This window comes from Athene noctua, chromosome 1 (genome assembly GCF_965140245.1).
Source record: "Athene noctua chromosome 1, bAthNoc1.hap1.1, whole genome shotgun sequence".
Lineage (NCBI taxonomy): Eukaryota > Metazoa > Chordata > Aves > Strigiformes > Strigidae > Athene > Athene noctua.
The window spans coordinates 172,931,552-172,944,843 of record NC_134037.1 but is presented as its reverse complement, the minus strand read 5'-3'; the positions used below and the strand labels follow the sequence as shown (position 1 = coordinate 172,944,843).

Sequence of the window (13,292 nt, the reverse complement as noted above, 5' to 3'; positions counted from 1 at the left end):
TTAATACTACTCTGTCTATAATGCCAGGTATAATTAGCATGAGTATAAATACAGGGAACTCAAAGGAAACATTAAAACACTAAAACATACTGAAAATAATTTTACTCCATCTGTAATGCCAGATGTGTAATTATCATGAGTTCAACAGTAGTAAGCACAAACGAATCATTAAAAAAACCCTAAAATATACTAAAAATTCATTTTTTGGAATATAAAAATAATATGACATCAAAGCCTGTGGCAGTGTTCAGTAATATGCTATGCACACTGATAGAAAATATAAGCAGTACATGTGAAGCCCTTAAATAAACATGAAAATTTGATACATATCAAACTTTCTGTCAATTACTCTTCTCCATTATTTTTTTTGTAATTGGCATATATTATAAAAATGAAGGTCTAACACTGGTTACAGGAAGACATATGCTTGCACACAGAAAGCACAATGGTAGCCAAATGAGAAAAGACTGTCCTCTTGTTCCTTACAAACACAAATCATCTGATCTGGGGGACAAAGGAGGAAATTCACCCTAGTTACTTATAGCACTAACCACATTGTCCTGCCATTACTCTGTACACACTGTCATTGCCGAACTTGCAAACTACGTCTTGGATTTTTCACCCCCTCAGAAAAATTTCCAGATTTCCACAAGAATGTGCAAAGTCCCTAGATATGAAGGGAGTAGGAGTCCTGGAAACACCTCTACTTTATGTCTTTGCTCTGTTAAGTTCATTTCTTCCTTTACTGAAAGGGACCATACTCTCGATTCAGCTTCATTCATGACACAAGTAGGCTGGGATAAGTTTGAAGAGGTTTGTGAAGTTTTGAAACTCAGAGTCTATATATTGTAACCAACACTTTTTTTGATAGAAAGTTGTGGCAGCAGCAAAGTCACTTCAAAATATTTCCAACTATATAACTTTCCCCTTTTTTACTCTTCTTTTTTTTCTGTAAAAGATTTTTCAGAAAAAATACACCAATATGAGAAAAAAAGTTACCTTTACAGGCTTCATCCAGTCAGGGATTAATTATCTTTTGGGGTATTTTGTAACTGACAATACAAATGTACAATAGCCTAGGTTTAACTGATTGAATAACACTAAAAATTCATCCTTAGTTATACCAGCTGAAGGTGCAAAGGGTATTTTCACAACATTAAGTGTTTTATTTGACCCTGAGATTTTAGTTGTCAGTTAATGACTTCATAACCTAGAAAACACTGATGGTCAGAGGAATTTGGATGTTATTGATATCAAATCAACATTGTACTTTGAGAGCTCTGTGAAAGGATGCACGGTAGCAGTACTCCCTGACCTCCTGTGCCTCTGAACAATTACCCCTGAAGGCAGAAGATGGGAACATTATCATCACTGGCTCTGACTGATTCAGCTTTCAAATATCCAGGCCCAAGAAAGCATGTCTGAAAAGGTCACTAAAACAAAACGAACAAACGAGAATTAAGCTTTTGAGAATGCCAAGAGAATAAATTTAATTGTCTAGGATATCTGACATTTTCCCTTACATCTGTTCCTTATATGTTTACCTTTGATTCTGAATTTCTAGGTGCTGCTTCTTGGCCAACTAAAACTCCTTTCAAGGAGTTCTATTCACAGTTTATTGACAGATAGTCTCAAATCTTATGAAGCAGGATTTTCTGTCTGTCAAGTTTTAATTTTTTGCACCTGAACTTTCATATACTTGAACTTGTGATATTAAAAGCTCATTATGGCTTAAGAAAAACAGAAAAGGCCCTAGTGATTGTTAGGTCTGTTTTCAGTAAAATATAAGTACTAACTGGAAAATGGTAACAATGTGATAATGATGTTTACAGCATTACTGTTTGGATGTCTTCATTATTTAGAAGTAGTATGGTTGTTCCACAATGAAACTTCTATACTTATGGATGGCATCCAGTCTCTCTGGCCAGGTAAGGCAAATACCTTTCCTTTGTAGCAGGGAAGGGCTATAAATATTTTTGCTTCTCCCCAGACATAAGAAGGGACTTTCTGTGCATGTCTAATATATTCAACCTACGTAATACATCTGCCAAAGGCTAATTTCCTGCCAGTATCTGAAGAGCAGCTGGCTCTTAGCAAACGCAGTCAGTGCATTTCATACAGCCTGCTCTTGGCTTCATCTCCCCCAAGCCTCATCTGAACTGGGATAGAAGCAGGCTTTTGAACTTGATGAATCATCAATGATGGCAAAAGAGCTTTCCTTAGGGCTGTCGTTTCTGAAGTCTGCGGCCCTCCATCATACAGCAGATGCACTTCCACTATATCATACAGAAGTGACCCCTCATCCAAGAAAAATGATGAGTAGGAGCAAGCTGCCAGAACAAGAAAAAAAATCATCCAACTAGTAACCTGTCCTCAAAAGAACAGCAGAAAAGAAAGTCATTAGGAAAAGGCCCTAGAACTCGGCACCTACCATGACAGGCAATAAATGCTAGGTCTGACGTTAGCCAAGCACAGGTGTTCTGTGCTACATGAATATACATATATATTGTATATATATAGTGTGTGTATATATATATATACACACACACTGCTGTATAGGGAGAAAACTAAATTATAACCAGTAAGAGCAAGATGGGACTTCTGAATGCATCTGTACGTGGTCACATGCATGCATGTGTAAGTACAACAATGGAGTATGACTTCATATGTCAGTACAACACAACCTGTTTCAGTTATGACTAACACGTTTTCCTTTTTGGCATTTCATCCTTTTTTATAGATCTACAACTTTATTGGAGATCAGATTATAATATATTAAACCCCACACTATCTTATTTTCCATTGATTTGAGGCTCATTTTGTGGGAATTAGAAGCAAAATGTGTTAACAAGCAACAATGAAACTGCTCAAAACAATGAACTAGACAGTAATTCCTGCTTTGGCTTCTATTTTTATGGGTGGAGACAGAGATCAGACCAGGAAAAGTCAGGTCAGGATAAGCTTTAAAACTGGGCAATTTAAAAACCTGGGGTTTTCTACTGTTTTGAAAAGTATGTACCAAGACTTCCATTAACAGAAAACTGTTCAACACAGAATCCATGCAGTACTTGTCAAGTGTCACCTTTCACAGTTCTCTCTATCAAATTAATACATGCAATCAGGATGTTTTCTTTCTAAAACCTCTAGAAACTTCTACATTTAACTTGATTTTCTCAACAAAATGTTCATTTTAAAAGCAGTGATACTCTATGTAATTAGAACCCATTTTGGTCCTTAAAAATATTTTCAATGTTAATGATGGATACATGTTAATTTCTCTATTTCTATTTATAGTTAATGTTTTGTCTCAGACATCTCTTGATACAAAACAGATACTTCTGCACTACTTTTTAGTAAAGAAGCTGGAAATTGGTTTCCTAACCATCCAGTTATTCAATTTCCAAGGAGGTCAAAGAAACACCTGAAATATCTCCTGTTATCTGCCGTGTCTTGAATTCAAAATTACAACGCCCATGCACTGGTCAAACTCCACACCTCTTTTCCCTCCCTCACTCTCCCTCCAGTATTACGTATGTTTCACCAATCTAAATGAGATCTGAACAAATGTGGTAGGTAGTGGCCTCCCAATCCCAACGTTCTTCTTCAGCACTAACAAAGGCAAGGCAAGAGCTGCTAGGAACTCCAGCTGGGACCAAAGGAAGGTCTGTGGTTCACCTACCTCTACCCCTTTACTTACAGCGATCACCACCTCCTTGGAAGCAAAGAAAGAAAAGAAGGAGATTCCTGTATCCTTTAATGCTTTTATAAAGTCTTAGAAACTGACAATATGAGGTGGGACATCATACTGGTTAGGGAAACTTGATAGTGCAGGTATCCAGCATAATATGTAGGCCAAGATGAGCTAATTTGCCATGCTTGAAATTATTCTGTTCCTCAAAATGGAAATATATGATGGGAAAACATGAACATTTTTTTTCCCCTCTGTTTCTTTTTGAATTTTACCTACAATGAAGGTTGAAGCACTCAGAAAATTAACTGTATATCTACTTATGTATTAGATGAATCCTATTACCTCAGTATGGAAGCATTTGAACCCATAAAATCCTCTCTATTTGATCCATTTTGTATATTTGTTTTAATATATATGTATTTATGCATATTTCACATAACACGATGCGTTGCCATGAACTAAACTCAGGATATTACATTCTAATAGATACTTACTAGGAGTAATATTATGACATTAACAATGAAACTGAAATTATTGCAAAAAAACCCTATCATTTAACAAGAAATTTTAAAATGTATATTTACAGCCACAAAATTCAGTGTTCCTCAACCTTATCACAGCTGATTTATGATGGACAAGCAGACAGTGAGAAAAAACAGCAGCAAAACTAACTTCAATACAGTAACTTTGTTCCATCTCTTTGTGTTCTAGGAGTATGCATCACCATATATTTTAATGAAGTTCCATGATATACTCTGATACTTTAAGAGCTAAGTATAAAAAGATGTCCCCTTTCTCTTACTCAGAAAAGACAGGCATTTTGCATCTATCTTCAAAAATTAAATATGGAAGAAAATTTGTAATAGTTTAGTTTTCAAGGGCTATATTCAGAGTGTGTGAAACATATACACAAACACAGCTACACCTTAAGCAGTGCAGAATCATTCATTTTGCCAAAAGTAGAAAAGAACTGATTTTGGTTCAGCCATGGTACTACAATAGAGTGGGGAAAAAAAAAAAAAAAAAAAAGAAAAAGTGAAGACTGGTGATTTTCAGATATATTTTACAGTGCTGTAAAAAGAATTAGATACAGATCTTCTTCACCATACACTAAAAGATGACACTTTACACATCCTTCATTTTATGCATGTATAATGTCAAATTGAGTTGTGAGTATAGAATGATGATGCACATTAAAGAATAGATAGGCTTTGATTCAACTTTACCAAAGACCACCTTAATTAAATATGAGTATGTATGAATTAAAAAAGATCTCTGTATTCAGATAGCCTGTGTAGCAATTTTGATGCCAAAATTTGAAATTCATAGAAACAGTGAGCACTTCTAAATTTCTCTTGGACATATGGACAATCTATGCTTGTCATTCCACATTTGAACTCATTTAAACTTGGACTTTGAATGCACTTTGACAAGCTAATACAAACTAACAGACATATATACAAGTACTTTCTCCTACATTGACTCTTTCTCTGAGATCTGAGAGATTGCCTTCTTTTCGATATATTGCAAACTCAGGACTCTGAAGCACTACTTCTGAGCGGGTCATCCAGCTATGGAGCTCTGTCGTATCCGAGTCAAACCTAAGAGACAAAGAAGTGCAACAAGACCTTTAATTTCCACGGTTTCTGAAAATAGGATTGACAATAAACATGTTTATCTGGTTGTTTACACAAGTGAACAAGCAGCAATATCTCTCAGCAAAAGACAGTTTTAAACCCCCTGTATTTCATTAGGTAGTTCATAAAACTATTCACTCTAAAACTTGGAAACATAGAAACACTTTTTCATTTTTAAGACTCTGATTTGACAGCTGAACAGATGCAACAATTTTCACAATAAGGATTCTAATTTTCCAAGCTGATGTTTTTGGAAGACATGAAACAAATGGCTCTCAGTAAAAAGAGTACCACAAATCCTGTTGGCTCAGCTGAGGATGTTAGGTCTATCTGGGTGACCAAATGCAGCCTTCATACCTGCAAGATTTCTGTCCCAGCTTGTGCTGACAATATGATGAAGGATATTCCAGCAGGAGATGTGACCATTAGAAAGGAGCCTTTTCCCACTGACTCAGTTTGCTGTAGAATGTAATTACTAATCAACAGTAAATTATAATTTTTCTACAGCTAAAACTTTAGAAACTGCAAATTAAGACCCCCAACATTCTGTATGTATTTTTAAACTAGTTTTTACCATACAGTCCTTTTAATTAGTCTGGATTCTTTCATCAACTCCTTTAAAACTGATCTTAATTTTTGTTACCTATTCAGAAGGTAGCAGCTCAAACTGAAGGTTACCATATGCAGATATTTAAATTGCTCAAGTGCAGAAAAATCAAACTATGATTGAGAATCTACTGTTGTTTTTAAAAAAAGAGGCTTAGTACAATGATACAAGAACACACTGTGTTCTTGATTGCATTTCTTTATATGCTCTAATATTTTTATCTAGTTTGCAGCTGATTTTCTTTTTGTGGAAATACAATTAAAGCAATAGAACAGAAAGACATAAAAAAATATTGAACTGTATCTTTCAGTTTGCTTTGGAAATATAGGTTGTATCATTTACATACAATTGAAAATCTACTAAAACCAGGAACTTGAATGACAATTATATCTTCAGAGGAATTAATTCTTTTACAAAAATATACTCCATATATACAAGAACTAAAATACAAGGATGTAAGGTAAAATCAGGTGCTACAGAAATCTACATATACAGAAATGAAAACTGAATACAAGAAAGACTTCCATGTTTGATCTAATATTTATGCCTCCCTTTCTTTTATTTTCCACTGTGATCTTTGTGACTCCATTTAACAGCACAGTGTGAAAGACTGAGTAATAAATAATGAAAGCAGAAGAAAGGAGAATCACATACTGCCTTAATCCGAGCCCAACACTCTATATTCAAATTATAAACTCTTAGGTATAATTTTGATAAATCCTAATACTACTATTTGAACACTCATTAAAGGAGAAAAAATATGATTGTGAAGTAATGGAAGGTGCAGAAACCTTCATGTCATAAAGAATTACAAGTTCAGAGGTGGAAGACAAAAGAAGATTCCTAGACAGTTCAGGGAATTTCTGTGCTGGTACCAGATTCTAATCCTTGAAAACAAACTGCACGGCCAGTTAAGAGCTTCCTAGCTCAGCTTTATTTCTGATCCTATGTGACATTAAATCAACTGTAATTTTTGAAACATAATGTTATCCTCTGTTCTGCATAAAATAACTGCATATTTAATGACCACAGAACAAGAGACATCTGATAGCAATGAAGATGAGTTTACCAGTCCCTCAGTACTAAAATCCCTTGGCTGCAGGTAAAATTGTATTACTTCTGGTGTTCACTTTATTCTCAAGCTGAAGGTAAGTAGGACCAGTGAGACCAATTTACTGAAGAATGCTTGTCATTAGCCTGGTATAGGATGGAAATTGACACAGCAAAATGTTTATCAGTGATCATTTCTTCATTTCTTAAACAAAAGGACTTAGCCCTTGCCTCTGCAACATCCTCCCTGGAAGAGGAAAGAGATAATTTGGGGCAGTTTTCATAGTACGACAAAATAATCAGGAACACATCCCATGCCCCAGAGATTTGTCAGATGGTGGTTAAGTATTAGCCACAGCAGACAGTGTCTTGACAGAGCTGATCTCAGATAACAGATTGCTCTGTCACTTGCAGTTTCTTCTGGAGATAAATATAACTCCACAATGCCTCCTGCCCAAAAAAGGGCTATAAAAAGGGGGTAAAAAAGGATTAAAAGACAGGAAAGTTAATTCTAAGTAGATTTTTTGCAGCACATAAATATCCTTAACTTAAAGAATTTTTCAATTACCTTGGAAAAAAATTATTCTGCCTCCAGCTTGTATAAACCCAAGAAATGCAGGTAGAATACAGCATTTAATCATTCCATGATGATTGGACATTTCCTTTCTGAGCACAGCTGCAGTTACAAACTATATTAACTCTAGATTGATATCAAAGGATCAATAGAGTCTTTAAATATCCTAAGTACAACAATACTTTTGACATTAAAAGTAACACAGTATTACCTTTCTGACCCAATAAAGATGAGTGCATGAAGAATTTGTTAAAATAAATCCATGGAATACGCTAAAGCCAAATCACTTGAGACAATTACTCTAAATAATTACCTTACTTTAAAGTGCACATTAGCTTGCTCCCCACCTAAAAATTCAACCTGCAGTAGAGCATTTATTCTTTCTGCAGCACTGATGGTTTAGTTTCCAATTAGTCTTTCCTTCTGCTATTCCACAAGAGAGATACCATCTTTTACTGATCTCACTGCCCTCTCTCTACAGACCAGCACACATCCACTGAGTTCAAATACAGTCTTTTTTCACTCCAGAGCATGTTTGAAAAACCATCTTAACATTTTTAATCCATGCCATTCAAATTTGCATGGAAGTCCCCCCCCCAACTGATTTTCTGGATCTTACTAAGCCATATGCCTACTTCAGATTCCCATTCAAACTCTCTTGCTGATATCACCACATGTACTTTTTCAAAAATAATTCCTTGTTCTAGTTTTCCCTTCCTATTCTATATTAAATACATGATAAACCTCACATTTAAGGCATTTCACAACTTAGTTGATTTTGGTTTTCTCTTTCTGTGCATGGAATTTCTGAACCAAATACCCAGCAGCATATGATACTCAAGTCCTACTACAAGCCCCCTATCTAATCAGATACTTTCTGGAAACCACTAAGCAACAGCAAGCGTTAATTTGCTTATACTTCACAATAAAAACAAATGCAATTTTTAATAATAATCAGAGGGCTGAATGACTATAAACTTTCCATCTGTGTAATATATCTTATAAAGACCTATTGTGGTTCTAACAGCCATATCACCTAGTGAATGACAATGGTATATTTTCAACTCATAATTTGAGTTTAAAGTACTCACTGTGAAGTAATGTGCATGCACCGACCTCCCACATATTTATACCAACTTGAATATTGTACAAGTTCACATAGGAACACAAGTTGTGAAGTACCCTGCTGTCATGTGGCCATCACAGTGCATAATCTTTTCTCTAAATTAAATGTATTTCATCTTGAAACTGCTACTGTGTTACTGCTACCATGACTGGACAGTGGTTTCAGTACTTTTTCTTTCAACAAATAGAAGATGCCTCACAATTTCCTTTGCTCATTTGATATTTCCCTCCCCCGCCAAACAAAACTACACCAGGCATGTCACCACCGTGTGTCTTGGGCAGGCATAAGACCATTTGACTACATATTGAGCTGGCAGGGAATGATGCAACACAGATCCAAGAACCTCATTACTGAACTACTGCATTTCCATGGCTGGACTGAAATGCCCAGCTCACCAGTGGTCTTCCTCAGCTTGTAGCCCTTTGCTGCCTAGAACATGTCAAAGGACAACTTTACAGTATACAACGCCTATTGGCAGAATTACTCTTTGATGAACTAATTCCCTGCTGTCTTCTTCCTTTATATTTGTTGCTGGTGAGTCATTAGTTGATAAATAGCCTTGTTCTTATGCCTAATTCGACAGCTTATTTGTCCTAACAAATATTTTTTCCCTCCCTATTTTTTCAGTTCACTCCTCAAATAATTTTATTTCCTTTCTGAATGATATTCTGGACCTCCCTCTACAGTTCTGATACTGTTCAGTTTAGCTTCGTCAACATTATGACCAGCACATTTCTGTAATGCAAAGGCATCAAAGAAAATGCTAGATTGATCCCAAGTTCAAGTCTCTTTCAGAAACTTCACTAGTATCATCTTATTAGCCTCAGAGTTTTCCTTCTTCAGCCAACTATCCATCTTAACACTGGTAAGGTATGGTTATAAACCATACCTTCCCCAGTCTGAACAGTAATTACTGAATTGTAACAAGCAGAAATTCTGAGAGATCCACCACTTTTCTCATATATAAGGAAATCACAGCTAAGGCAAATGAAAATCTAGAGGTTGTTGTAGAGTATCTTCATTAATACCATTTGCCTTCAGCAAACAGCCAGTGGCTAGAGATGTAAAATAGTTTTAAATTCAGACATCATGCCTTTCACTGAGTGCCGACTGGTACTAATCCTATAATACAGGAGGTAATTTAAGACACTAAACGTAAAGAAAAATATATATTCTCAGTGTATTTGTCACTATGACATTTCTCGTCTCACAAACAGGATAAAGGACCAATAAGGACCAATAAATTATTAAATGTCGATGTTTACAGACCTCAACATACCCAGACTTCTTATACTCTCAATAAAAATGTTTATCATTTATTCCTCCTGTAAACAACAGAATACTATCCTCTTGTGTCTCAGTCAGCTTTTCCTTTCCTTTGGCACTGGCTACACGGATACAATGAAACAAAGGACCAGCAGGAAAATTGAAGACATGGCTTTCCTCTTTTTAGATTTGCTAATCTAAATTTAATTTGCTAATCTAAAGCTGCATTTCAATATGAGGGTAAGACTGAAACAGCCCAATGGAGTTACTGTAAAAGTACTAAACAGCATTTAGTTATTATTAATATGATTCATTGAACAGCAGTGGGATATTTGAAACGATAGCTATCAAAACACCACTTTGAATAAGCCATTATAATTTTTCCTTGGATCTATTTTTCTACAAAAATTCGAACTTTTTAAAGTAATGAAGCTTCAGAAACCTAAATATAATAATTTTCAAAGAAATGAAGGCTACTTTCTTTTCAAAAAAATACGTTAACACTTGTTAAATGAAAAAACACTAGATGGAGCAACTACCCTATTTTAACATACCTTTCTCTTCCAAGTGTCTTTCAAAACTGAAGATTAAACTTCATATCCATAATAATGTTATGACAAAGAGACTTTCTTTGGCAACATTAGGAAGCACGTACAAAGATTTATTAAATGACAAAGAAAGGTATCTTTGGACTTAATTTAAGAACTTTAATATTACGAATTTGTTTAAATTAAATGTTAAGCAGCTCTAACCTGTTTGCTATTTAAAAACCTACCATGAACTGAGTAATTTCCACATTTTTCTATGCTACACAACTGACCTGTTTTTCCCAGAATATCCAAATACCATGAAAATGTTACATTGCAACCCTTCCTCCCATTTAGTAACAGTAACATTTAGACCAGTAACAGAATTTAGCACATGTCAGAATTATTCTGACATTCTGAAGCATTATTTTGAGGTAGATTCAACCTTTTTTGGCTGGTCAAGGTGGAAGGAAAAAAAAGTCATCTCCTTCTTATCTTTGCTTTCCAACACTTACGTTTTTAACGTAAGTTGCCTTAGGAACAGGTTCTTTCCCATGCATTTATGCCACAGTGAATTGAGGCAATGGAAATTTGACCTTCATTCCTGTGTATGTTATTGGTCTACAAGCCAAATTGCTTCTCCTCTACTTCTTCGGTATAAATGGAGACTCTCATACTTCTAATCCTTCCTAAGCACTTGGAAATGTAAAATTAAAAAGCATTCTGGAAAGTTTGATGATTCACTTTTTGCCATCCGTTGTTTCCCCTCAGCTAGGTACCTGGAGACCATACCATTACGCAGCCCACTAAAGCAATATTCACAGTGTATCCAAACTACTCTTTTTCCCTCCTTGAAACTAAGCACCTAGCAATTCACACTGCAAGTGCAGTGCATCTTTAAGACATCATCTAATCTTTCTAAAACACTTAGATCACGGGGAAAAAAAATCTGGAGCACAAAACTTTCCAAGCATGTGGCAATGGAGCCTGAGGTATTTATTTCAGACATACTGTTTTACAGCAACAATGCTGACTAAAGCTTGAGAACAGATCAAAGAACCTGACAAAAACTGGAAGCATTATTCACCACGTCAAAAAAGCCCCAACCCCTAATGTGCCTTTCCCCTCAGTCCCAAAAAATACCAGGCAAGAGCATGCAGTGTGTTGTACTATGACTGCAGAAAGAGGCCAACACAATCTGGTTATGCACCTTCAGAAGCTTATGGTAAGCATTCAGTAATTGCTGGGGTTTTTAAGTCAAACAAAAGCTAAGCAGTACAGAATAATCTACCCTTAGTCATTAAGTACTCAGAGGAAAATTTTGAACATAAACGCACATACATACAATATAGAACGATGTATGAGAGGCAGGTTGAGAACCCTCCTATTCTCTTAGTTTATTTCAAAAACTGAAAGCTATACAGTACTATGGCATATTTTCTCCGTGGGTTTAGGTACTAAATATATACAAAAAACCCTGAAAGGGTTGTTGCAGCCAACAGTGGACCCAGAAAATAACTGACTGACTGTTTGGGAATACAGCCATGAAGTTCTCCCAGAAAAAAAAACATTGATGAAAAGGTGTCTAGTCACCAATACATATAGACAATTCATCTGAGCACCCTAATTTTAAGATGAATTTTCTCCTCCCATTGTTATGCTTATGCTCAGTATAAATTTATGATGCTGGAGAAAGAAAACAGCATACTGTCAAATGTATTAGCTTCTAAGACTGCATATTTGTTTTAATAAATTCAGGCACAATAACCATTATTCTAAGCTGAAATTCCTTCCCCAAAGTCTCCTCTCAAAGCATTTCTCTGAACCTATTTATTGACTGGTCCTCCTGCTCCAGAATACCCACTTGGACTTTCTAGAGAGGGAAAGTACATAAGGTTGTGGGTTTTTTTTTCTGTTCAGTTAGAAATGCCCGCACCCCCCTGCCCCCCTCCCCCCCCCCCAAAAAAAAAAAAAAAAAAAAAAAAGAAAGAAAGAAAAATTCCATTCAGATAATACAAACATCATTGATCCTGCTCCACAGCTGTGGACATTTCTAACATGGTTTACTTTGCATATTAGCATATTGTAGGTCTACTCACAGATATTCAGTGAACGGTCATGCTGAACTAGTTCACATATGATGGTATGATTACACTGTTAAAACCAATCTAGTAACTCCTGCTTACAAAGCAATATTCCAGCTAGTTAGACCATATTAAAGTGTATTAAACAGTGAACTCCCTTCTTCCTGCTAAAATGCAGATTTTTTTCCTACCAGATCAAAATAAAAACCTAACCACTGCAGAAATAAAAAAGACTCTGATTTTAAGTATATATAAGAAACCACAATTTACTCTTAGATATAAAGTCATCCTAGACAAAGACTGAGAACTACAGATTGCTTGAAGGTTCATATCTTGACTCTTCCAAAAGTTAAACAGATCTTATATGGTGACTGAATATCTTTTAGATAGCATAAAACATAAATCAAACCCCCTTGAAACCTAGTATGCAATGGTAAAAAACATTAACAATCTGTAAATTTAGTAGCAGATCTGCCAATAATACAGCTGCAATCAATCATATTCTCAAATTTGATAATATAACCTATTTTCTGTACATGGATCTATCATTTTTATATATAACCTCACGAGTTGGAATGTTTTAGATAGACAACAGCTAAAACACTTAAAGAATTTATAATTCTCAGTTTGCATAAAACTAGGTATTTCTGAACATAAACAGTTCTTATAATCCAGCTAATTCCTGCCCTCTGGTAGTTTCCTTGCATGATGATTAGAAGACTGAAGTCTG

At 35.4% G+C, this 13,292-nt stretch overlaps 1 protein-coding gene across 6 annotated transcripts in view; it reads right to left on the bottom strand.

Annotated features, from left to right (window-relative positions):
- The window catches only part of DMD (dystrophin), a 1,208,865-nt gene that overhangs the window by 764,581 nt on the left and 430,992 nt on the right, over window positions 1–13,292 (bottom strand). For all 6 annotated transcript variants that reach the window (XM_074905425.1, XM_074905436.1, XM_074905445.1 and 3 more), the window contains one exon: window positions 5,169–5,292. In XM_074905425.1, the coding sequence (XP_074761526.1) occupies window positions 5,169–5,292 (124 nt within the window). The remainder of the gene's footprint in view (window positions 1–5,168; window positions 5,293–13,292) is intronic.